Below are 25,175 nucleotides of genomic sequence, written 5' to 3'. Positions count from 1 at the left end.
AGTGGAGGGTGGAGAGAACCTGTTTACCGTTGTGCGCTGACCCAGGGCTGGAAGGAGCACAGCCAGGGAATTCCTTATGGGAAAGGGAGGCAGGCGCAGAACTAGCTTGCATTGGGAGTGAGGGAGAGTGAAGCAAGCCAGACTCTCTCTCACTCAGATAGGGAGGCTGGACACTGCCTTCCCCCCAAGCCAGGGGCTACCAGGTCACTGGAGGGAGTGCCAGCCTGCTGCAGACCATCTTCTTTTTCCACACTGACTCACAGCATGGCCTTGGGAAGATCACTTACTCTCTGCGCTGCAGGCCTCCCTGGCTGTCTGGGGAGGAGGTGGAGTCACTAACACAGGCCTCCCAGTCTGACCGTTGGCCTTTTGCACACCACCAACCCACCCTCTCCTGCATTCCAGTTTCCTATCGTCTGTTATTATGGAGCTGGCATAAAAGCTATTTATACTTTCAGTCATTACCACCTCTTAGGTTAATGAACTCCAGAGGTTGTTATCCAGTGTGCAAAGTAGGTCAGCCTTTTGTTTATCCTCACTTCTTTTTCCAGTTCTGAGTGGGAAGGGGAGCTCCCCCACCCTTCTTGTCCCTGAATCTGTGATTGGCTGTGTTCTCTCTGCACATCCACTTCCCAATTTCCCACACTTTCATCTTGCTCACTCCTGTCCTTCTCAACACAGAGGGTCGTGGTTCTCTGTGTTACAGGGTGGTGGAGAAGAGGGGAGGGAATGTGACAGGTATTGAGGCCCTGTTACATGTGGGGCACTTTATATTTATTGGATAGTTTAGAGCTCAAGTGGCAGCTTCCACTTCCAGGCTGTGTAACCTTGGGCAGATTACTCAACCGTGTTGAGCTTTAGTTTTCTTGTCTATTAAATGGAGATAATAAAAGCTACTTCCTTGGGGATTTGCGTGCATATGTAGTGCTTGGCAGAGCTGGTACATGGCCAGTCCTGCAATTGTATCAGCTCTTACTGCCTCATGTGATTTTTACCGCTTCCCTCTGAGGAGGTGGCATTGCTCCCATATTTTAGATGGGGAACAGAAGCTCAGAAAGCAGAGCAACCTGCCCCATTTTACACAGCCATAAAGTGGTAGAGCTGGGATCAGAACCCAGGAATTACAGTATGTTTCACTGAGTAAATTACTTAATCTCTTGGGGCCTCAGTTGCTTCATGGGTAAGAAAGGGATAATCCTTCCTTGCCGCGTGTGTATGTGGCTGTGTCTATGGACCAGTTAGATGAGAAAAGAGATGTGAAAGTGCTGGATAAGCTGCAAATACTGATCACCTAATAGCTACCATTTGCTGGCCACTTGCCAGGCTGGGCCCCCATACACATGTATTCCTCATTGCAGCCCTGTAAAATGTGAGGCGTACATTATTGTCCCACTTCAGGATGAAGAAGTTGAGACTTAGTGAGGGCAAATATTTTGCCCATGGTCTCCCAGGTGGAGGAGCTGGAATGGAAACCTAGGTCGGTTGGCTTCAGAGTCCCCACTCTGTTCATTCTCCCCCACACCCCTCCTGACCTCCCCAGTGGTTGAGATGACAAGGATCAATCCTGTGGTCTGTGACCTTGGGCTTTCTGCTGAGGCTGTCTTTCTCTTCCTTTGGACTGATTTGGAGAGTGAGGCTTGGAGGAGGGGCTTAGACTGGTTCCTTGGGATCAAAGTTTATTTTCCACCATTGCATAAAGGGGTCATGGGCACAGGCACCATACTTGGCAGAATTTGCCAACCAGAGGGGCTGAGGTGTGCTTGGGCAGAAAGCAGATGACTGGAAGGACAAGGGGAGAGAGAGCCCTAGCCTGTGGTACCAGTAGCCTGTGGTCTTGTCCCTCTGAACTCTTAGAAGCCTCCAGCTTCTAAGTTTGAGGAGAAGGCTATGGAATTGGGAGCCTGCAAAACTTTGGGTGAGTGGCATGTCACTGCTGCCTTGGGCCATAGAGTGGCACAGCACAGCTAAGCCTCTCTTGGCCTGAGAACCCGACAGAATCTGGGATCAGGTGCTCCCTGGCTCCCCACCTTTGTCTCCTCTGTGCCTCTCTCCCTCAGGAAGGGGCAGCTGGCAAATAGCACGTTTCCCAGGCTTGCCGTCTCCAGCTGAGGTTGTGCTTGCAAGCTGTGCCCATCCAGCATATTGGCCTCATTGAGCACTACTAGGTATGGGCAGGCTGCTCACTGGGGCAATCAGAACACAGGAGGAGGAGGTTAGACTGTCTCTAGGGGCTTGGGAGTCAGAGATGGAGCCCTCAGCAGTATCTGAAGAACGTATCTGAAGCACATGAGTCACTGTGGCAGACTATTAGCTTTGTGATTTTCCCCAAATCATGCAGCCTCTCTGATTGGGTCAAGTTTTTCATGGGCCAAATGGAAATAGTAATTCATCTATGAGGGATCCACCTCACTTGGCTATTAGGGGCTGTTAGGCGGCAGAGGCTTGTAGATCTGAATGCAGTGCAGCTGAAAATAATGATGTCATGGCGGAAACCAGGCAGGCCCCTGTTGAACACCTGTGAGGTGCATGGTAGGAGTTAGAGAAGTTCAAGACCCAGTCCAGTTAGGAAGGGACAGTGCTGAGCAAGTTGTAATGAAGTGCTCATTTCAGACTTCGTGTCTTGATTCGTTAATGAATTAGTGCTGAAATCAATTTTAGGGGATTGTGACTAGCATTAAAAAAGAAAAAAGAAATAGAATAGAATAATATAGGGGCCGGCCCCGTGGCCTAGTGGTTAAGTTTGTGTGTTCCGCTTCGGTGGCCCAGAGTTTCGCCGGTTCGGATCCTGGGCGCAGACATGGCGCCACTCATCAAGCCATGCTGAGGTGGCATCCCACATGCCACAACCAGAGGCACTCACAACTAGAATATACAACTACGTACTGGGGGGCTTTGGTGTGAAGAAGAAGAAGGAAAAAAAAGATTGGCAACAGATGTTAGCACAGGTGCCAATCCTTAAAAAAAAAAAGAATATAGTAATATATAATTAAACTGCTTTGGTACATGTAAGAGTAAACTGTTTCATGAAATATATTTCAGTTAAAATATATATAATCTCAGTAGAAAATCTGTTTCTTACTCTGTCTCAGTTTAAAAACTTTGAGAAATAGTGTTCTAAGTCAAGATGAAGGCCTTCAGGTTGGAGGACAGTTAATGAGATCTGGGCAGGTGTGGAGGCTGAGGGCTTGACCTGCAGGGGCAGAGGAGTGTGGTGCAGGGGTCAGGAGAATGGGCTGTGGAGTCCTAGGCCCTCCTAGGCTTGAGTCCCAGTTCTGTCAGTTACAGGTACATGGCCCTGAGTGAGGCACTTAACCTTACTAAGTCTTGGATTCTACTTCTGTAAAATGGGGAGACTGATATTATGGTAGGGTTATTATGAAATGTACATGAGATAATGTATGTAAAGCATTTAGGAAGAAATTGGTAAATAGGAAATTATGTACAAATGGTAACTACTATTGCTGCTGTCATTTTTGAAGTTGTGGTTTTTATTGATATATTGGGCCCTGAAAGGGTCAATATAATTCTGTGACTTGGAGATGGGAGAAGAAAGAGCATTCCAGGTAGGGATGGGTGGGTGACAAGGGATAAGCACACATGTGCCTGGTGTGAGACTGGTCTGGCTGAGAATTATGCAGCCGTAGAAGGGGGTGTTGAGATTATACGTAGAAGGTACCAGGAAAATTTTGGCATTACTTGGGGGAGAAAGTTTTAACAGTAAGAAACTTCAACAATAGAGGGACTTCACCTGGAGATAATAAGGCCACATTCCTGAAGGAGTTCCAGCAGAGGCTGGGCCACCAGAAACTGTTCTCATTAGGTTCTTTTGGTTGCAGAGACTCCCTCAGGCCACCTTAAGGAAAGCAGGGTTTTCTTAAGGGTGAGAGAAGCCCTTAGACCTGAAGCATCCCCCATGGGCCATTTGGCCACTTAAACTGGCCATTTGGTCAGCTTTCCTGTCACTAGAATCTGGCACATGCTCTCCCTCCACTGTCAGGAGGAAGCTGCCCCAGGGCCTCTACACCATCACACTGTTTGCCCTGACTCCAGCTTCATATCTTGGCTCCTTCTGGGCATCTTTTGAGGGTCAATTCGCTATGCAGGCTGTTCAGTCATATAGGGAAACTGAGGCTCAGAGAGGGCAAGGGGCTTGCCTGGTCTGGAAGGGATTCCTATATCAGACAGCAGTCTGATCAGATGCCTTCTGAGATCCGGACCGACTAGATTGTGAACCTTCTGATTTTCAAAAAATGGGTAGCCTGCATCTCTTCAGGAGCACATCCTGTACGTAAAGAGAGGTCTACCCGCAGTTAGAGAGCATGTGATGTCCTGGGTACTGGGTACAACCAGACCTCCTATGTCTTCCTTCTCACCATCTCCAAGTGGGTTAATCTTCTCTGCTGTTGGAAGAGAAGCTATTCAAATGACCATATTTCTTCAAAATTTTCCAAGTTTAAGGTTTTAAAAAGCAAAATGGATCTTTCAGTTCACATGTACATTTAAAGTAGTGGTAGGTTTTTCATTTGTTTCTGAGAACTTGCCAAATCACTGGTGTAGCTTAAATTCAGTGTCTTAGAATCCAGGAAATATGGTCGTTTGTTTTGTACCCAATTGAAATTCTGGTTTGAGGTTTAATGTTGGGGCTTTGAAATTGCCAAAGCTGTTATCTGGCATCAGTTAAAAAACGCTGAACTTAAGCTTGTTCCCCTGTGTGTCTGCATTTGGGAAAATGAGTATCTCTGAGGCCCTGAACTCAGATCTTATCAACCAAGACTGACCGGAGGGTTGAGGTGTCAAATGGGCATGTATTTAATCACATGGGAATTCTTTGGAAACTGGTAATCTCAGGCGAAAGCCTTGCCCTCTGTGAGCCTCAGTTTTCTCATTTGTTCAATGGGGAATTGAATCAGATATTATCCACATCCATAACTGCCAGAACTTCCTGTGATTCAGTGTGTGGGCACCCCCTTTCATTTAGTTAACTAGAAGGCTCATCCCCTGACTTGTATAACCTAGTGCTTCGTAGGTGCTAGAAGGCAGCAGAGCCTGTGATGCGTGGGCCTTTGGTTTCCGCTCCCTGGGTGTTTGGAGTGGCCTGGAAACGCATGTCCTTTTGTAAATTACCTGGTCTAAAGGTGTGGTCTCTGCTTTTCTCCTATAAGGGAGGGAAAGGGAATGTCGTCATGCGCTGGTTCTGCCAGGTATGTCTCTCCTCAGCTGTTCAGCTCCAAGGCTGCTCACAGGCCCATGAAGTTCCCCAGATAAAGTGCACTGAAGAAAAGGACCTGCCCTTTTGTGTCTCAGAGGCCTCCACTCTGCCAGGGCCCCTCCCTCTGCTCCTCCAACCAGTAAAAGTCACAGCAGTGCATTTCCTTCCGGCAGAGAGAGAATCAGAGAATCGAGGCCTGGGCCAAGCCCCAGCCCCACCATGTCCTGTTCCGGAGAGCCTCCTCCCAGCGCCTGAGTGCCTTTGACCCTGCACTCCTTTCTGGGACGTCAGGCAGGACTGAGTGCAGGCTCTTGGCAGGGATCACTCGGATTTGAGTCCAGGTTTTTCCACCGATTTGCTGTGTGACTCTGAGCAAGATACCCTCCCTGGGTATCTTACCTCTCAATACCATCAAGAACTTTTTTAAATGAAAAAAAAAAAAATGGCAAAGGAAATTTAAAAGATCCGCAATCCATCACTTTAAAAACAATTTTGAGAGTGAGTATGTGTGTGTAGAGAGATACACATACATTTGTTGTTGTTGTTGTTTTACTAATATTGCCCTGTAGGCTAAATAAGAAGGCATATATAGAATGCCCAGCCTACAAAAGCTAGTCTCCTTCTTTTTGCCTCTCAGAGCTATGTGAACCCATGAATTCCCAGGGACTCACTCCTTGGAGGAAGGCCTCTCGCTTGAAGCAGCCTCTGGCTAAGCCAGGGATTTCCGCCCCACCCTGCCTCAGCTGCTTTGGTGCTGGTCTGCCTGCCTGGGGTGGATCTCCACACTGAAGTGTTTTCCCCCCGGGCTCTAGTGGGCATTTGGTACCCAGTAGAATGTCAAGGCCATGAGGACCGGGACTTTGTTCTAGTCATAGGAGTGCTTCCCCACAGCCAGCTCAGAAGTCCTGCCCTAGAACAACTCTGGCACAGCTGTGATAGCTGCTCAGTTAGTAGATGTACAAATACAAGTGGTATTTGATGGGGCTTTGAAGTATGTGTAGGATTTTGCTAAGTAGAGACAACTTATAGAGCGTTCCAGCAAAGGGACTTGCATGAGCAAAGGTTGAGAGGTGGGAAAAGGCCAGGGTGTAATTGGGGAAACTATGAGTAACTAGTTTTGCTAGAGTGAACAGGTGAGCATATTATTTCTGTACTCGTTTGACTAGTTTTTTCATCCAACTCTGCACCTTGCATTTAGGCCCTCTGAAGAGGCTGATTTATTGAGACAGACCCAGGATGGGAATGCTTTGCTTTGGTGGACAGACCCAGGCACTCAGGTCTCTGTCCCAGAGAGGCATGGTGACTGCTGGCCCCTTGACTTATTGGGGGAGTAGGCACTTGAACCTGGGGTCCCTCTGGCCTGTGCCTTTCAGGGAGGGGGCAGTGTTCCCTCTCCTCTGTGTTAGGGCGTTCGTGAGTTAGCAGCCTCGAAGGGACCTGGAAGGATGCAAGACAGAGGGAAGAATGGAGGCCCAGCCACACTGGTGACTGGGGCCTAAGCCAGGGCCTTTGCTTCTCTTGGCACCTCTGACGGGCCCTGCCTTCTGCTCCACAGGCTGGAGGAAGTTCCTCTGGAGGTGCTGAGGCAGAGAGAGTCCAAGTGGCTGGACATGCTCAACAACTGGGACAAATGGATGGCCAAGAAGCACAAAAAGGTGAGGGGCCCAGCCTTGGGCCTTGTGCTGGGAGTTGGCAGCCTGGGGAGGAAGAGGGAGGAAGTGTATCAGCTTGGAGGAGCAGGGGCTTCTCCAGCTGCCGGCTGCCTTAGGTAACCCCCATCTGCCAGCTCTGAAATGGGAGCAGAAGCAGGCTGGAGGGCAGGGCCAGCCTTCACTTGGTCCTCCTAGATGACTCCAGGCTCATGCAAACTTTGACCTGGAGTCAAACTTCAAAGCTGCTCTTAGCCAAAAGGATTTACAGGCAGCTTTCCTCCAGCCCTCTTGGAAGAAGTCCTTATTGATGCTTACCACCTATCAGAGAGGACTTTATAATACTAAGAATAGCTAACGTGTTGAACATTTGTAGAGTGCTGGGCACTTGTCTCAGATAATCCTTATGATGCCCCAGTGAGGTTCGTAGTAGTAGTGTCCCCACTTTATGGATGACCTGCGGAATCAAAATTTGAACCTAGGCAGACTAGTTTTGGTGCTTGTACTCTTCACCATCACAATAAGGGGACTTTACCCGCTAGATTAATTTGATGAGTTCCCTCCCACCTCCTGGCCAAAGCAAAAAGAAAGAAAAGTAACCTCATAGTTTAATGGTCTTATAAAAATGAAAACACCCAGTGGTCCTTGTCTAGGCAGGCTATCTTTAGACACTAACTGTACCACCCCATAAGAATGTCCTTGCCCACCACTCTTAAGTGTGTGTGTTGATGCCCTCGACCACCTTGGCAGGGTCTAGTTACTCCCTGGCCCAGTGGAGCCTTGCCCAGAGCCTCACAGCCAGGGTCTCTCTTCACAAGTTCCCAGTGCACAGAGTGAACTCACTGGCCCACTGTCTTCAGCTGACAGGCCACTCTGGCCCAGGCTGGTACAGCTGGCTGCAGAGCCTAGCAGAAAGCTTGGGACTGAAGGTCAGGTATGGGCTTGACCCCAGCCCCACTGCCTCCCTCTCTTCATGCCCTTGGCTAGCTGTATAACTTTCAGCTACCCTCTCAGCCTCAGTTTCCCTTGTCAAGTGGGAATGACAGTCCTGTTGCAAGGCTCCCACGAGGCAGTAACTATGCTCTGTGCCCATGGGAAGACAGGTGTATCCAGGCCTGGGCACTTTCTTGCTGTTCTGTGTGGGCTTTGGGGCACTTATTTTTTGCTTTTTAAAAAATCTTTCCCTTTTTAAGATTTTTGTTTGGTTTTGTTTTGTTTTGTTTTGTTTTTGCTAAGGAAGATTCACTCTGAGCTAACATCTGTTGTCTATCTTCCTGTTTTTTTGCTTGAGGAAGATTAGCCCTGAGCTAACATCTCTGCCAGTCTTCCTCTATTTTGTCTGTGGGTCACCGCCACAGCATGACTTGACAAGTGGTATAGGTCTGTGCCCAGGATCTGAGCCTGCGGACCTAGGCCACCCAAGTGGAGCATGCTGGACTTAATCACTTGGCCATGGGCCCAGCCCCTTTAAATTATTTTTATGGCAGCGTTCCTCAATTGCTTTTTGCCTAACTCTGGGATCTGTTTTCCTGCCTCCTTATCTCTCAGGCTCTTACCCTGAGCTTCAGCTCCCTCTCCACTGTCTGTTGTAGTAACTAGTGGCTGGCAGGGACAGTGGCTCTGGCCTTCTTGCTACAGCCACCCTTGCAAATGGGGATTCCAGATGGGAGCCTTGGGGAGCTCCTCTCTGCAGAGCAGCCAGCACCACTTCCTCTTCCCCTTTGTTTCCCTGGCACTGTGGTTAGAGGCTGTGGGCTACCCCTACCCAGCAGGGCCACCACAAGAGGCTTCACCCCACCCTACGCAGAGGCCCTAGCCCTCTCTTCTTCTCCTGTTGCCTCAGCTGTAGCCACACTGGCCCTAGGAGCTCTTCCTGGCTGGCTGTGCAGGCTTGGGCTCTCCTGTGGTCAGGAAGTCATGGCACAGGAAGGATAATACCTGTTTCAGGAAGTGGGTCCAGACCCACCACTTCTTGTGGACTCATCCTGAGTCCCCCGGAGCGTGGGCCCAGCCCTGCAGGGAGGCAGGGCTGGGGCTGGAATGCTGTCTTCCCCTGTAGGGCTCTGCTCAAGCTGTGGCCCTGCCTCCTAGAGTTCAGCTGGCAGGGTGTGGCCTCATTCAACTGTCATCAGAGACCTCCTTTCCCATGGTAATCCCTTATTCTTCTTGTTTGCCAGCATTTTCTCACTTTATCCTTACTGGTCCCTCCCTATCATTGCCTCCTCCCTAAAGCAGGCAGGTGGAGATTGCCATTTCTAGCAGCACTGTGCTGAGGGGGATTCCAGAGGCCAGAGTGGGAAAGGCTGGCTGTACTCCTGGCTGTCACTCCCCAACCCTGGGCCTGAGGACGGTGGGGCCTTTTTGAGAACCTTAGTGGACTGAAGGTGTTCCTGGGCAAATATGACAGGGGGCTATGATGATGTGGGGGCTGGCTCTGCTGAGCTTGGCCCTGGGGAGAGCCTAAAGGATCTGTGGCTCTGGGCCATACTGCATCCCTTTGCCAAAGCCTGCCCAGACCAAGTGACTTCCTTAAAGAGACCCTTGTCCCACAGCAGCAGGAAACTGTTCCCAGAGTCTGGGGCAGTTCTCTTCCACTTCCTTCCTCTTCCCACTTTGCAGGCAGTCCCAGAAGCTTGAGCTTGGCCCCTGTGACCAGCCACTCTGCTCTTCCCCCACTGCCCTCAGCCTGTCTCCTTCCTGGTCGTTTATTTTCTCTGACCCTTGGAAAGTTTTCTCTGGTTTGCACTGGTCATCAGGAAGGCTGGGCCGTCTGTGCTGCCTCCTCTGAGAGTTTCCAGCGGGACTGTTTGAGGGGGTTTCCAGGGAGGGGAGGTTAGGTGTAAGCCCAAGGCCCTGGGGCTTCTGTGTCAGACATCCTTCTGTGATGGAGAGGTGGAGAAGAAGCCGTCCTTTACTGAACACAGACTGTGTGTCAGGCCCCATGCTAAGTATGCTTTTTTCCCCCTTCTAATAGAATCCTAAATATTATTCTGATCTTACCATAGATGAGAAATGATTGGCTGAAAGTCAGTGCTGGATTCAAACCCACATCCAGGTGCTCTTCCCACTGCCCTGAGCTCCCATCTCCTTCATCCCAGGCCAGGCTGCTTACTGCAGGGGCTGAGAGGAGTGTCGGTGGCCAATCCCCGGCCCTCCGTTCTATAAGAGTGGTGCCTCTGCCTTTGCCCTCACTCTTCTTGACCCTTGGACTTGAGGTCAAGGAGGACAATCAGGGAAGCTGCCTCAGAGCCTCATTCCCCTCTAAGCCCAGGGGGAGTTGCCTCCTTGCCCCAGCTCGAAGAGGCCAGTGAAGTTGAAAGTGCATGGGGCTTGATCCTTTTAGCCTGTGCTGCTGTAGCTAGGAGGTAGCAGGGTCCCTGATATTTTTCCTTGACCTTAATATTTTTCCCACTATTAGCCTCAGTTTCCCCATTCATAAAAGACATGGTGGTTTTTTAAACTTGGTTTTGGCAGTGGAAGCCTTTCTCTGATAAAAACAGCTAGCACGTGAATTGAGCACTAGCTCTGGGTCATGAGCTACCCCAAACACTTCCTCCCTCACCTCTTGCAGTCTGTGAGTGGTGGGGAATACCTGAGCCATTTTAGCAAAGGCTGGGATCAGGACTTGCACCCAGGCCAGCTGCCTTTGCTTCAGGCTGGTGATCATGGGAGTTGAGGACCAGGGAGAGCAGAAGAAGGGATTCTTGACCAGAACAAAGAGGGAGCCATTCTGATCAGCTCCCATCTTCCTTGTGAGTTCTGCCAAGATCTCTCCTCTCTAGGCTGGCTGTGTCCTGCCACACAGCTGCTTAAACCAACACCCCTATGAAAGTGCCTGGAGCCACATCTCTGAGCACATTCTCAGTCATCTCATGAGCTACACTGCCTATGGCTGTAGCTGTACACTGCACCCTGCAGATCCATTCCCAGAGACATCCCATGAGGCTCCTCCAACTTGTGTGGTTCCATTTCGATTCAGAAAATGGTGATGGGGATTCAGAATTCTGTGGTAGACCTCAGGAATACCTGTGTTGTCACTGGAGCAGGGGATGTGGGGATTCTGCCATCACCTGGTGGCAGCATATCTAATTCTAGTCACACTCCACTGCCCCCACTGCCCACACCCAAATCATAGGATCTGCATTTTAGCAACAGTAAGAAAGTTTTTTTTTCTCTCCTTTTCTATTCTTGCTATTTTACTCACCAAAGGCTCGCCAAACACCAGCTCAGGGGCTAGGTTGGCATGCAGCCTCTGGGAGAACTGCCCGAGTAGATGCACGGACACAGCCTTCCCTTTGACTTTCAGATCCGTCTGCGGTGCCAGAAGGGCATCCCACCTTCTCTGCGGGGCCGTGCTTGGCAGTACCTGTCAGGAGGCAAGGTGAAGCTGCAGCAGAACCCTGGAAAGTTTGACGTGAGTTGCCCTTCCTTCACCCTGCCCTTCCTTCCACGTCTCTTGGCGTCCTCCCCATGGCAGTGATCCTACATGTGCTCACCTGGACCTCAGCAGTCTGAGTGATGATGTAACCACCCATCAAGTGCCCAACTGCCCATTCCAGCTTTCTCTTAACAACTACTCAGGTTTGCTTTCTTGGACTCAGTGGGCCACCTCCCAGCCCTTGGCCGTCAGGAGGGGATACCCAGACCACTTCCCTGACTGCCTTGGGCCCTGTGCTCTGGGCCTTTGGGGGCCTGCATAGCAGGACCACAGAACCCTTAATGCTTCCTGGTTTCCCATCCTCTACTCTTTCTCCTCCCTGGGCCAAGCTCGGCCAAGCTCAGCCAGACATGGTTCACTTGTGTTGCTTATGGGGTTGTCGGCACTGGGGATGGCAGAGCCAAACTAGTATCCTTAGGGCTCAGAAGCCAGTCAGTGGCCAGAGAGGATGCCCTCTGCAGCCATGCATTCCCCTCCCCAACCCTAACCACTGTCCCCTGCCCCATGGCTGCCAGGGTGAGAACACCCCTCCACTCGTAGAGCTTCTTGGGTCCCATTTGGGCTGGGCAGCTCCTCCAGCCTGCTCCCTTAGGGAACTGTGGGAGGGAGTTAGCTTCCCTGGGGTTGCCCCAGCTCACCTGCCAGACCCGACCCCACGTGTCAGGGTTTCTCCCAGGACTGGTGACAGGCAGACTGAAACAGAGCTGCCAGCCATCAGCTCTTTGTTGACGTACTTCAGGCTTCAGCAAACATTCCTATCCTACCAAACCTGTTCCCTGAGAAGGGTGGGTGGAACAGGGCAGCCCAGAGTTTCTGCTGTTGACCTGGAGTGGGTAAGAGCTGTTTGCCAGCAGCAGTTGGCCCTGGGGGAGCAGCTCTGAATTGGGGTGATTCGACTGTCCCACAGAGCACCAATACCAGGTCCTATTCAAGTGGCCTCTCAACTCCAGAATCTTCCTCCCAGTGGCTACATCTCTTCCATTTCAGGGGGCTGCATCCTGGGCGGAGGGGGAGGCTCAGGGGTGGGAGCCTCACTCAAGTTCATAGCTTGCCTCTGGCTGCCAGAGCACAGGCATGAAGCCGAGAGCTTGGGTGGTCCAGCTAGCCTCCTGTTAGCAAATGTGAGTGCATCCTATGTGAGGGGCAGAGCATAGAGCTGTATGTGCATTATGTGTATGTTGAGTGGTGCTTCCAGGGAGGAATTGGCCACCCCTATGTAGTCTTGAAGGTTGCTTGTGGAAAGAGAGAGATTTGCTGAGAAAGGTCTTCAAAATGCTCTGAAGCAAAGTGGGGGCCCCGAGGCAGTCCTGGGGGCTGGAACAGTGGTTTTTGAGCACATCTGGAAGAACTTTGCCTATAGGTGACATGGAGGAAAAGGACAGGGATGAGAAGCTCCCTCTGGCTGCTGTGGGCACATGAGACCAAAGCAGGGGTATGGTGAGGGGGCTGCTAGTGGCAGCACGTACCTGTTCCTGTGCTTCCCCGCAGACCCAAGTGGCCAACCCCAACCTCAGCTGTCAGGACAGATTCTGTAGCCCCTGGTGGCTCCTTCTTCTGCACTGGCTATTTCTTCCTCTTTCTTGGGTAGGCCAGGACCTTCTGTCCCTTTCTTAGCTGGTTTTCTTCCCTGGCTTCACCTCATGATGGCGCCAGCGCTTTCAGGATCTCACAGAGGCTGTGGTAGTGGGATCATCTGCCACAGCCCATACCTGCCTTTCATTCCCAGCACACTTTCTCCCCACAGGCCCTTCAGCTACATCTTTTCCTTACTCACCAACCCATGTGTGGTTGAGCACCTTGGGCTGCTGAGGTACCAGGCAAGCACATCCCAGGAACCGACATTTTGGGTTCTGAGGTCCCCTCTTCACAGGAACCCTCAGGAGAACTTGTGGGACCCTCCTCCCCTTTCTGACAAAACAAACCTGCCATGTACTCAGACAGTACCCGGTCCTGGGCCTGACTTATGGGACACACACAGGCTGCCATCTTGAGGGTGTATGGGGTTCTAGAGGTTGCACACCCATCTCTTCAGCTGTGTGCCTGCTCAAGGACCCTTTGTGGGAGCCCCCAGCCCTTCCTTCTACCCTCCAGCCTTCACCACTCTGTCAGGTTTTTCTCTCAGTACTTACTCTCTCACCCCAGGTTCTTTAGTTCAGTGCTGGGACACCCCCACTGAGGGGGCATGAGAGGGAACGGCGCTTGTGTGAAGTCACCCGCTGATCAGGGCCCGGGCCTGGGCCTGCACCCACTTGCTGTGTTTGCTGAGGACCTGCCCTTCCTCTCGGGGGCCTCCCCTGACACTGCCCCAGCCTTGCAGGCAACACGTATATAGTCTGCTTCCCTGCTCAGCCCTCTGGGTTTCCTTTTATGGATTTCTTCTCTCTTTTTTAAAGTTGAGACATGACTTTACATAGAGTAAAATGTGCAAACCTTAAGTGTGCAATTTAGTGAATTTTGACAAATAATGCACATCTGTGTAACCAACATGCAAATCAAGATATAGAACATTTCAAATGACCAAGAAATGCTTTTTCTTTGTGTAGTACTTTGTTTTCATAAACAGTACTCATGGTATAAAATGTTCGTGGAAGTTCAAAGAAAAGAGACAATTTCGTTGAAACCCCAGCACCCAGAGATGCCTCTGAGGTTAATGGGTTGACAGATGTCGCATCCTTCCAGACAGCACTCTATGCATATCACACACACACCTATCTGAGTAGGTGACGCCACTTGCGCAGGGAGATAGAAGAGTTGGGATTGATGGCTCTGAGTCAACCAGGCTTCCAGGCCCAGCTCCACCATTTTTCTAGCCACTGAGGCCTAGGGTAAGTGACTTTTGTTTGACCCTCATCTCTGAACAATGTAATGATAGGACCTGTCTTTTGGGGTTGAGGAGAAGAGTCAGTGAGGCCCATGGGTGGTGCAGAGCAGTGCTAACAGGTGGTAGCTATTGCTTTGACAGTAGCCTTCCTTCTGAAGGATGTGACATAAGGTGTTTGAGTGAGTTCTGAATGAAGTACATAGAAGTTATTTTCAGCCATAGCTATGATGGCCACTTGCGCACTTGGGTCCTCCGAGAGCCAGGATCACCCCTTAGGGTTGCCAGGGCCCTCCCCGCCTTGCCTCTTTGCCCAGGCTTTCTGACCTATCCTCAGGAAGGCTCAGTCCATGATGGGATTGGGTAGGCAATGCCCCTGGTAGGGGGCTTGTCCAATACCTGAGACAGTTGTATCCTTCTAGCCATCCTTCACTCCTAAAATATGCCCTTGATCTTGCTTCCAGGAGCTGGACATGTCCCCCGGGGACCCCAAGTGGCTGGATGTGATTGAGCGTGACCTGCACCGACAGTTCCCTTTCCATGAGATGTTTGTGTCCCGGGGGGGCCACGGGTGAGCAGACTGGGTGTGGTAGGCTGGAGGTGGCTCTAGTCCCTGTCCCTCAGGAGGCAGAGGAGGTAAAATGAGTGTGGGGTATCCAGGGGGCCCAGAATCTGGGGGCCCCAAACTCCACTGTTAGACTTTCCCTTCTTTGGTTTGAGTCTGATGTGTCCTCTTAGCATCTCCTCTTACCTCTGGGGCAACTTTCATCATTTACTCCCCCGAGTGTTAGAGCTTGCCCGCCTGGCCCTCTTCTGAAACCAAGTTTTGGTGGGGAGAAAAGGTTAGAGAGAGTTGGATGGGCAGAGGGTATGTAGGAAGGGAGAGATGTGGTGGGCCAGGGGACCAAGACAGACACCTTGGACAAAGCTGTCTTGGCCTAGGGGCCACAGCTGCTGGGTGAGAGGCCCACACTTCCAGCCCTCAATTCAGCCTCACCCTGCACCTGGCATCCTGCCCTGGTCTTGCCCTCTGCTTTCTCTTCAAGCCTCTGCCGTCACCTGTCAAATGGGGGAGCTTCTCCCTGCCTCTGTACTCTGGTCATGTGAGAGACCATGTGCTGCAGTGGGAGACTGACCCCTTGGTGACCACAATCAGGTCACGTCCCCTCTCCAAGGGAGTGCAAATTCTGAGACAGGTCTGGTCTAGTGGGGCACAGGTGAAGGCAGTGGGTGGCAGTCATACCTGTCATCTCTGCCACACATGGCTTCTCCACAGCCAGCAGGACCTATTCCGAGTGCTGAAGGCCTACACGCTGTACCGACCTGAGGAGGGCTACTGCCAGGCCCAGGCACCCATTGCCGCTGTCCTGCTCATGCACATGCCTGCCGAGGTACCACCAGGCCCTGGGTGGGTGAACGGGCGGGCAGGGAACACCCCGCGGAAAGGCCTCACATCTCTCCTTCTCACAGCAAGCCTTCTGGTGCCTGGTGCAGATCTGTGAGAAGTACCTGCCTGGCTACTACAGTGAGAAACTGGTGAGTGCTTGCCAGGCTTGGGACCTGGCCTGGGACCTGCCCCGGGCTGGACACCCTTTTTGGCCTCTCCAGGCCTTTCTCTCCACATCCACTCCTGACTCTGCTTAAAACCTTCCCAGCCTTCTGTTGCTTTCAGGCTGAAGTCCCCAGGCCTGCCAGGGTCAGGTCTCCCAGGTTCCAGAGTCATCAGTTCCACACTTGCCTCCATCTCTGCCTCCAGCCGTCTGGCCGCTCGGCAGGCTCACAGTTCCTCCAGTGCACCCACTTCCTCCCTGCCTCGGCCTCTGCCCCTTTCCTGTCCTTCCTTCCCCTGATAACTCCTCCTTTCCCTCAGCTTTCAGCCCTTGGGGAACTTTCCTTGACCCTGCCAGGTGGGACCTCTAGCACACGCTCACCCAGCGTTCCTGTTCCTGCCATGTTCTGGGCACTTAGCCCCCCTCCTCCTCTTCCTAGTCTCTTTGCTCCTGTGATTGATGTCTGTCTGCCTCTTTCTACTTCACACTGCACGAGGGGGACCAGTTGTGTCTGGTTTGCTCATCATTGTATCCAAGCACCCAGCACGAGGCTGGCACCCTGCAGGCAATAACCACCTGAGGAATGAACGAATGTCTGCCTGGTGCTGGGGGCCAGGGCATAGTCCCTACACTGGCTGCTGCAGATCCAACATCATGGCCCCGTGGCCTTGCTGTCCCCCCAGGAGGCAATCCAGCTGGACGGGGAGATCCTCTTCTCACTGCTGCAGAAGGTGTCGCCTGTGGCCCACAAGCACCTCAGCCGGCAGAAGATTGATCCGCTGCTCTACATGACAGAGTGGTTCATGTGTGCCTTCGCCCGCACCTTGCCCTGGAGCTCTGTGCTGCGTGTCTGGGACATGTTCTTCTGCGAAGGTACCAGGCTGGGCTCGGGGGAGTACCCCTACCCCCAACCCAGCCCAGAGGGGCCTCTATTTCCAGAGAAACTCCCTAAAGGCCCCCTTGCACTCACCACCTGTCTCCCCCCACCCCCCATGCAGGAGTCAAGATCATCTTCCGGGTGGGGCTGGTGCTGTTGAAGCACGCGCTGGGCTCCCCCGAGAAGCTCAAAGCCTGCCAGGGCCAGTACGAGACTATTGAGCGGCTGCGGAGCCTCAGCCCCAAGATCATGCAGGAGGCCTTCCTGGTCCAGGAGGTGCGGCCCATACCTTCCCCTCGCCACTGGGAGGGAGGGGGAGACGTGGGGGCCCTTTGAAGGGGGGCCTGGTAACCCTCTGCCCTCGAGGGTGGGTCCCCCATGCCAGGCCCAGTGCTCAGCAGCCCAGGATGGTGTGGGTAGACCTCATCCTCCTGTCTGAACGAGAAGAGGGGCACAGAGCAGCCTAGGTTTGCAAGGCCTTCTCTGTTCTGAAGCAGTTGGGAACAAGAGGAGCTGCAACTGTCACCCCCTCTCACTCCCTGGTACCACATCCATGGCCTTTATTTTCCCTTTTTTCTTTCTTTGGTGGATTTTTGTCTCTCAGGGGCTGTAATGAGGTGACACATAGTTAGATGAGTGGACTCATGAGTTGTGGGCAGCTTTCTCCTCTGAGGCCGTGGGTCTCAAGTGCCTGGCTCACCTGGCACTCAGTTCTAAGACTTGTGACCACTGCAGGGACCAGACCTCCATCCTTCCTAGGGTCAGCCTTTAGTGACCAGGGCTGGGAGGCACTGAGAGAGAACAGGGGCCCAGCCTGGGAGGCAGAAGGGGAAGGTTCTTCCTGGTGCCCACCTGCATGTCACTGCCCCCACAGGTGGTAGAGTTGCCAGTGACAGAGCGCCAGATTGAGCGTGAGCACCTCATCCAGCTGCGGCGCTGGCAGGAGACCCGGGGTGAGCTGCAGTCCTGCTCCCCACCCAGGCTGCACGGTGCCAAGGCCATCCTGGAGGCGGAACCAGGCCCCCGACCCACTCTGCAACCTTCACCATCCATCCGCCTGCCCCTGGATGCCCCCCTCCCTGGCTCTAAGGGCAAGCCCAAGCCATCCAAGCAGATCCAGAAGGAGCAGAAGGAGCAGCAGAAGCAGGCAAAGGGGTACCTGGACAAGCCCCCGACCCCAAATCAAACCAAGATGACATCTGCAGCAGGAGACGCATGTCCCCCACAGGATGTGGCTCCGAAGGACCCGGTCCACCAGGACCCAGCCCCCCAGGACTCAGCTCCCCAGGACTCAGCCCACCACCACTCCCGGGAGAGCCTGACGTCCCAAGAGAGTGAGGATACCTACTTGTAACCCCGGCAGCTCAGGCCTCCAGAGCGGGGTCTCGGCACACATACACAGATCATAGACTGACACTCCAGGGCCTGCCCACCCTCTGAGGGCCCGGCCACCTGGCCACTGGGTGGCAGAGAGTCTGGCTGGCCCAGCACAGATTCCGCCTGAGCCTCCTTATTTATTTTCTCCAGAGTGGAGCTTGGGCCAGCCTAGCTGGGGCAGGCAGAAGTGAGGGCCCCTGGGTGGCGCCTCACTCAGCCTCCTCCTCCTGGGGGATGCTCTCCAGGGCTAGGGCGCTTACATGAGGGGAGAGCGGGGTGGAGGTTGGGGTATTTTTTGTGTAAAATAGAAATATGGTTTTGTACAGAAATAAACAGGCTTGTGTAGAGAAGTGGTGTGCAGGTAGGGACTGGGAAGCCGGTGCCATCCCTGGTGTTCAGCATCTCTTCTCCACACCCTACAGAGCCCCTCATCCTGGCCCCAGCCCTGTTCCAGAGCCTCTCTGAGAAGTACCTTGGCGGAGGGCATGCCAAATCTAGGACCAGACCCTGTTCCCGGCCCCTATTTTCCTTCACCCTATCCCCTCTGCCCCATGTCCACCATCTGTGGTAAATGAGGGTCACCAGGGCTGGAGGCTAGAACTGGGGCCAAGCCTGCTCCCCAGACCTTGATCCCTGCCCATCACTGAGGGGCAGGGGCTCCTTAAGGAGGTCATTTCAGGGTCTTCCTCCTCCAAGCCTGGATGCCACTTTGGACTCCAATAAGGTTCTGAGTGTTCATTCTGGGTCAGGTGCTGGTGCCAGGAGTGGTGTGAGGGGAGAAGTCTGGGTCTTTGACAAAAGGCCATCTGCAGTTTACTGGGCACTTAGTATGTGCCAGGCTGGGCTGATGGTGTCACATACCTGATCAGGTAGGCTCTGTTATTTATCCCCATTTTACAGATGAGGAAACAGAGGAGCTGCGTAGGAAAGATGAAGCTGATCCAGATTTGTGCCCAGAGCCTCTCAGCTACCTCTCCTGATCAGGGTACCAGGTGACCTGACTGCCATTGAGGGCCCAGGCAGGCACTATGGTCACAACCTGATGACTATTGAGGGTGAGGACATGGTGTCCCTGGGAGAGGCCCCCCTTCTGCTGAGGAAGCAGCTTTTCCAGTCAAACAATAGTGGCTGTTCCTGGCAGGCCATCAAGCTGGGCTGGGCCTTGGGGGGAGGGGGCGGGAGAGGGAGGAGTAGAGACTCCCTAGAGCTTTCAGGCATTGCAGGGCCTCGGCCTGGAACATCGTGTCCTGATACAGATGGGGAGACTGAGGCTTGGGGAGTCAAAAACGTCACATGAGCCTATCAGGGCAGGCCACCCAGTTCCTGCCTCCTGCCCCTCACCCCTTTGGTTTCCTACCCCATCTGCACGTGCCATCAATGAGATGGACTCAGCCTTTGAGGACACTCCCTTCCCCTGTGTGGCAGCTGCACAGTGTTCCATAGGAACCCACCAAGCCAGAGCGTCCAGAGAGCCGAGGCGCTGCCCCGCGTCCATCCACCTGCAGGGAAGGCTCCCGAGCAAGCGGGAGGCCTGCTCAGGCCTGCTGGATCCTATCAGGCCCGAGGCCTGCTTTAACCTGCTTAGTTCAAAGCCTCAGATCTGAGGCCTGAGGATGTTCGGGCCAGACAAGGGCCGTCCGGATCAGGGTGTCCTTGGACATGAAGCAAGTTCAGATGTGCTCAGGCCAGCTGGGATCTGCTAATGGCTGCAGGCTCTGGGAGGCCTCAGCAGGGCTCAAGTCTCAGGCCTGAGATCTGAGTACCCAGTCAGCCCCAGACGCATGGGCCTGTCCCCCAAAGTCTGTGCCTTGGGCATTCCTGGCCCAAGCACTTAGTCTTGTGGGGCCTCAAGCCTTAGGCCTGGCCACCTTCAGCCCCCTACCCCATAGTATGTTGCTCAGACAGAGGTGGCTGGGGCCCTCCCTATCTCTGTGACCCCGTGGGGAGACTTCTATTCTGGAAGTTGGGTGAGAGAAACAGGTGTGGGGGCCACCAAGGCCAGGCAGGTTTTACCTTGTCAGCCCACTTGCAGGGCTCACAAAGCAGGGCGGGGTATATATCAATACCCTTGCTGGGGGACTGGGACTTTTGTCTCCACCACTCCAGCCAGCTCTGGTGGCCCTGCCCCATGCCGAGCCATGAAAGGAAGGAGGGAGAAAGGCACCAAGACACTGTTGGGAGAGAATCACAGGGTCACCCAGGCTGCACAGCAGACCCCTACCCATCCATGCTCCAGGGGCTTGGGGGCAGCATGCTGGTCCCAGCCGAGTCCCGGCTCGCCTCATGAACCTCCCAAATTTCAGTGACCTCAGTCATAAGACCCATACGGAGGCCAGAGGTCAGAAACGACCCCACACCTCACGCTTGCTTCCAACCCCAACGCGGCAGGCATCCTGCGGAAAAGGCGGAGCCCCGAGAAGGGGCGCGGCATGGGCGTGGCCTGGAGGACTCGACGGGGGTGGGGTCAGCGGGTGATCTCTGAGCAACGCTAAAGGGGCGGAGCCAGAGGGGCGGGGTTCGGCGGGCTGGAAGGAGTCGGGCGAGGCTCAGGCTTTAGAAGAAGGCGTGGCCACCCTGGATAGGCGTGGCAGTCAGGGAGTGGGACGCGGCGCGAAGCTGGGCGGGTCCGCGGCGTAGCGGGCAGCGTGGACGCGGCCGCGCAGCGGCTCCTTTAAGCCTCCGGCACCGCCCCCACCGCCCCGCCCCCGGCGCGGCCTGGGTCTGGTTGGTGGTGGGTTCGGGTCCGCGCCGGCCGCGATGGAGCTGCACATCTTAGAGCACCGGGTGCGGGTGCTGAGCCTCGCCCGTCCCGGTCTCTGGCTCTATACCCACCCGCTCATCAAGCTGCTCTTCCTGCCCCACCGCAGCCGGTGCGCGCCCTGGTTCGGAGGCACAGATGGGGGTGGGCTCCGCTGTCGTTCCGGGATGGGGTCGGGAGATTAGGATCGCCGCGGGGCGAGCGGGAGCGGGCGGGGAGACCCCCGCCCCGGCCGCCATCCGGCCTGGGCCTACCCTCCCTGGGACCGCCGCCTATCCGGCCCCGTGAGGCCCCCTCCCAGGGCCACTTAAGGCGCAAACAGCCTGGGGTGGTCAATGCTTAACTCCGAGTGGTGTTAAATGGAGGCATTCCTTCCTGGTGACTTCCATCGGGTCAGCTTCTTCCAGATGCCTCTAATCTGGTCAGTGGGGTGGGTCTAGGGGGGCCAAGGTCCGACGCCCCCGGCGCTGTTGCCGCAGGTGAGCTTCTCCTCCCTCCCGGAATGGAGGGGCGGGGGTCTCCTGCGGAGGTCGGGAGCGGAAAACACTTCGCGATTCCTGAGGTGGAGCCCATATCCCACTGCCCTGGGGAGAAAATTGAGGCTTGAGGGGGCAGGAAGGCGCCCCGCAAGGGTCTTTCCGGGCAGATAGAGCGAAGTCTACCTGCCCCCTCCGCCCAGCTCGGGCTGAAGATGCCCCCGCTCCCAACCAGGTGCAAGTTCTTCAGCCTGACGGAGACCCCTGAGGATTACACGCTCATGGTGGACGAGGAGGGCTTCAAAGGTGGGGCTGAGCTGGGCAGGGGGAGAAGGGAAAGGATGTCGCCCTCCCCTCTTTTCGGGATTCTCACTAGATTTTAGGATCTAATGTCCCAAGAGCTGGGGCCTTTAAGGCGGACGGATCTGGGTTCGGATTGGACTCCACCACTCACTGGCTGTGTGCCCTTTGGCAAGTCATTTCCCCGCTCTGAGCTATTTGTTTCCTCTTAGGTAAAATGGTATAGTTAAGGTTCTGATCCCATGAGGGCCTGTATGTGAAGGGCACTTAGGAGCCTCAGGCCAGCAGCAAAGCCTCAGTTACGTTTCCGGCCAAGAATCGTGTTCCTGTGGCTCATATACCCCCCTGGCCATTGTTTCTCTCCGGACTTCTCTCCCTCGTGCTGGTCAACCCCCTCCCGGACTGGTCTGGAGCTCCAGGAGTCTGAGGGTTGGGGAAGGAATGCAGGAACAGGCAGCCAGCCCAGGGCAGGGTCCTGGGGGGCCTCCTGGCTGTGGTTGGCTGATTAGCAACCACCCTGGCCCTGGCTTCTGCTCTGGACTGGACGCCAGCCTAATCCCTCCCTGGTCCCTGGAACTGACATCTGGCTCCTACTCCTGCCAGCTTGACCCATCCTCACAGGCCTGGACTCTCAGGCTAGCCAACTGGGGCTAGGCCCATCCCCCACTGCACCGCTTCAGGCCTTAGTTTCCCTACTTGTACTGCAGGCAAGTCTGGATGTGCTAGGAGAGGAAGGCATACGCCAGCCAACCTGATCTGCTGGCGCCCCCTGGTGGTGTCACATGGTATAAAACCTGTTAACCCACAAAACAGTCATGAGGGAGATGAGTACTGTCATCCCATTTTACAGATGAGGAAACTGAGACTCAGAGATATTAAATCATTTGCCCAGGCCAACAGCAGATAAATGGCGAAGCTGGGATTTGAACCCAGGTCTGTCTGAATCTGGAGCTTTGATCTTAACTGGGAAGTTGCAATCCCTGGCTGGCCAGCACCTGGAGCATTTCTCAGTCCTTCCATACATGCAGGTCTCAGGAGCAGGACTCGGAGGAGGGAGAGAGCCCTAGTCTCAGACCCGACCTTGCTTTGGGAGAGCCCTCCAAGTCTCAGGGAAACTGAGGGGCAGGGGCCAGCCCTGCGGGCCCTGACCGAGCATGTGCCCCCTACCCACAGAGCTGCCCCCATCTGAGTTCCTGCAAGTGGCTGAGGCCACATGGCTGGTGCTGAATGTGTCATCCCACAGCGGAGCAGCCGTGCAGGCTGCTGGGGTCACCAAGATCGCCCGCTCAGTCATTGCACCACTAGCCAAGCACCATGTGTCCGTGCTGATGCTGTCCACTTACCAGACAGACTTCATCCTGGTGAGTTTCCTGCAGGCGCCAGTGTAGGGTAGGGTGGGCATGGGTGTCTGGGGACCCGTGTGATGTGCCGTCTCCCGGTGGCCCAGGTGCGGGAGCAGGACCTGTCCAAGGTGATCCACACGCTGGCCCAGGAGTTTGACATTTACCGAGAGGTGGGCGGGGAGCCTGTGCCTGTTGCCAGGGCTGATTCCAGCAACGGCTTTCCCCGTGCCCAGCATGGTGAGGGCCGACCTCTGACACCCAAACCTGGGCGGGGGCTCCTCTTCCCTCTGAGGCCCTTCCCTTGTGCGGGTGGGTCTGTGGGCATGGGGAGACCAGCTGACACCGCCTCACAAGATGGGGAGATGGGGCGGGGAAAACTGCAGTGGGTTCTTGTAGAGCATGACCCTGCATTCAGCCCAGGCCCCACCAGGGGGCGCCCCAGCCCACTGTTGCCTTTTCACCTGCCTCTGCCTGGTCCCTCCTTAGCAGGGCCCAGCCCCACAGTGCATCCCATCCAGAGTCCACAGAACCGCTTCTGTGTCCTCACGCTGGACCCTGAAACACTGCCAGCCATCGCCACCACCCTCATCGATGTCCTCTTCTACTCACACAGGTGGGTGTTGTGTGCACTTCATCCCTGTGTCCTCACGCCATTATTCCCTCTGCTCTGTCCCACCACCTTCCACCTGTCCGTTGATTCTGCAGCTCTGTGCCCTGTTCTGTCTCGGGGTTCATGGCAGCCTGTGATGCCCATGTGCCCTTCACTGGTGTTCAAGGAAGGTCCTGATACCACAGCCAGAGTCCTCTCTTGTAGTGTGGACAGAGCCGTGCCCTGGTCAGGCCGTCTGGCCCTGGGGTCCTGCACCTTTGGCACAGACAGGGTTCATCATTCTCTTCCATCCATACCTGGCACCAAAGGAGATCAGGGCCCTCAGACGGGAGGAAAAGTGACCCAGAGATGGGAGGGTCTGCCCAGGGCCACCTGTGCCAGCTCCTGCCCGGGGCTCTGGAGGCTGACTGGGAGGAGATGGAGTGGGCTGGGTGCCCAGCAGAGCACCTGAGTCTCCTGTTCCTCCCCAGTGCCCCCAAGGAGGCAGCCTCTGGCAGTCCTGGACCCAGTTCCATCACATTTTTTGCCTTCTCCCTCATTGAGGGCTATATCTCCATTGTCATGGATGCTGAGACACAGAAAAAGTATGTGACCCCTGACCCAGGGTGAACCATAGACCCTAAGCCAGCCCCAGGGAGGGAGGAGGTGGAGTGTCAGAATTGGAGGTCACCAGGCCGACATGCCTCAGGGTCTCACAGTGGGGCAGGGAGGGGGTGGGTGGGTGCCCTGCCCACTTCCCACCTACCTCCCCAGGTTCCCCAGTGACCTCCTGCTGACCAGCTCCTCGGGAGAGCTGTGGAGGATGGTGCGCATCGGTGGACAGCCTCTGGGCTTTGGTGAGGGCTGCTTCTTGTGTGTTAGGGGCTTGGGGAGGGCCTGTGGGGCGACCAGGCTGAGCCACATGGACCCTTCCTCAACCCTCAGATGAATGTGGGATTGTGGCCCAGATCGCGGGTCCCCTGGCTGCGGCTGACATCTCTGCTTACTACATCAGCACCTTCAACTTTGACCACGCCCTGGTGAGTGCCATGGGCTGATATGGGGGGTCCTGGAGAGATATTGATGCCCAGAAGGGTGGAGGGGACAGGAGGTAGACCCAGCTGAGCCAGGAAGTCGGGGCGGCCCTGACCCCTGCCTCTACCCGCAGGTGCCAGAGGACGGCATCGGGAGCGTCATCGAGGTCCTCCAGCGACGTCAGGAAGGCCTGGGCTCCTGAGGCCTGAGGAAAACAGCAGCCTCCATGCTCTTCCCTTGCCCCCAGGCTTCCAGAGACTTCTCTAAGCTATTTCCTCAAGCTCTGAGATGAGCCCATCCCCCAGCCCCCAATCCTGCCGGGGGATCCCTCCTTCTGCTCTCTGTCTGTAAGTCGCGTGCAGGCACCAGCTCTCACGTGGACACGTGTGTCTGCCCGAACAGGGGAACGTGGTGCTCAGGGCTTCCACCAGGAAGCCCTCAACCCATTACTCCCTGAGCGGCCTCGGCATTTGCACATTCCCTGCTTGAGGCCTGAGCCATCCCCCCATCAGTGCCCTGGGCCAGCTGCTCCCTGGACAGGGCCCTGATCACCATTCTGCCTCTGGCTGGGTTGCCTTCTCTGGCCAGGTGATTTATGACAGTGCCTCCCCATCCTGGGGCCTCCAAGAACAGTATTTTTACATCTCTTTCTCTTCTATTTTTATCAACTTATTAATAAAGGGCTTGTAGTGACCAGGCTGGGCTGTGGTCCTTGAGGGTCGTCTGAGCCTCAGCCGCGGCTGCTCTGCTGCTCCT

At 54.8% G+C, this 25,175-nt stretch overlaps 2 protein-coding genes across 3 annotated transcripts in view; both read left to right on the top strand.

Moving 5' to 3' along the window:
* Window positions 1-18,268, top strand: part of TBC1D10A (TBC1 domain family member 10A) — a 30,515-nt gene extending 12,247 nt beyond the window's left edge. The window contains exons 2-9 of the mRNA XM_046639640.1: window positions 6,765-6,864; window positions 11,165-11,272; window positions 14,579-14,685; window positions 15,391-15,505; window positions 15,585-15,650; window positions 16,348-16,537; window positions 16,663-16,817; window positions 17,416-18,268. Coding sequence (XP_046495596.1) covers window positions 6,765-6,864; window positions 11,165-11,272; window positions 14,579-14,685; window positions 15,391-15,505; window positions 15,585-15,650; window positions 16,348-16,537; window positions 16,663-16,817; window positions 17,416-17,895 — 1,321 coding nt within the window. The 3' untranslated portion in view covers window positions 17,896-18,268. The remainder of the gene's footprint in view (window positions 1-6,764; window positions 6,865-11,164; window positions 11,273-14,578; window positions 14,686-15,390; window positions 15,506-15,584; window positions 15,651-16,347; window positions 16,538-16,662; window positions 16,818-17,415) is intronic.
* A 2,167-nt stretch (window positions 18,269-20,435) lies between these two features.
* Window positions 20,436-25,113, top strand: CASTOR1 (cytosolic arginine sensor for mTORC1 subunit 1). 2 transcript variants are annotated; one of them, XM_046639642.1, is made up of 9 exons: window positions 20,436-20,788; window positions 21,388-21,458; window positions 22,626-22,813; window positions 22,900-23,032; window positions 23,285-23,408; window positions 23,876-23,989; window positions 24,159-24,241; window positions 24,330-24,424; window positions 24,553-25,113. In XM_046639642.1, the coding sequence occupies exons 1-9, from the start codon at window positions 20,676-20,678 to the stop codon at window positions 24,619-24,621; spliced, it is 990 nt and encodes a 329-aa protein (XP_046495598.1). In that variant the 5' UTR covers window positions 20,436-20,675; the 3' UTR covers window positions 24,622-25,113. The 2 variants fall into 2 exon arrangements, with proteins under 2 accessions (XP_046495598.1, XP_046495597.1); XM_046639641.1 differs by having other exon boundaries at window positions 23,282-23,408.
* The last annotated feature ends 62 nt before the right edge of the window (window positions 25,114-25,175 follow it).

Source organism: Equus quagga, chromosome 15 (assembly GCF_021613505.1).
Source record: "Equus quagga isolate Etosha38 chromosome 15, UCLA_HA_Equagga_1.0, whole genome shotgun sequence".
Classification (NCBI taxonomy): Eukaryota; Metazoa; Chordata; class Mammalia; order Perissodactyla; family Equidae; genus Equus; species Equus quagga.
Note: the sequence above shows the minus strand (reverse complement) of the source record. Positions and strands in the feature narration are given on the sequence as shown.

Bases quoted from the DNA above. Each gene is read 5' to 3' on its own strand.
- CASTOR1 (XM_046639641.1), top strand. From the start codon at position 20,676: ATGGAGCTGCACATCTTAGAGCACCGGGTGCGGGTGCTGAGCCTCGCC. The intron at 20,789-21,387 runs GTGCGCGCCCTG...GCTCCCAACCAG, and splicing joins TTCCTGCCCCACCGCAGCCG to GTGCAAGTTCTTCAGCCTGA. The intron at 23,990-24,158 runs GTATGTGACCCC...CTACCTCCCCAG, and splicing joins GATGCTGAGACACAGAAAAA to GTTCCCCAGTGACCTCCTGC.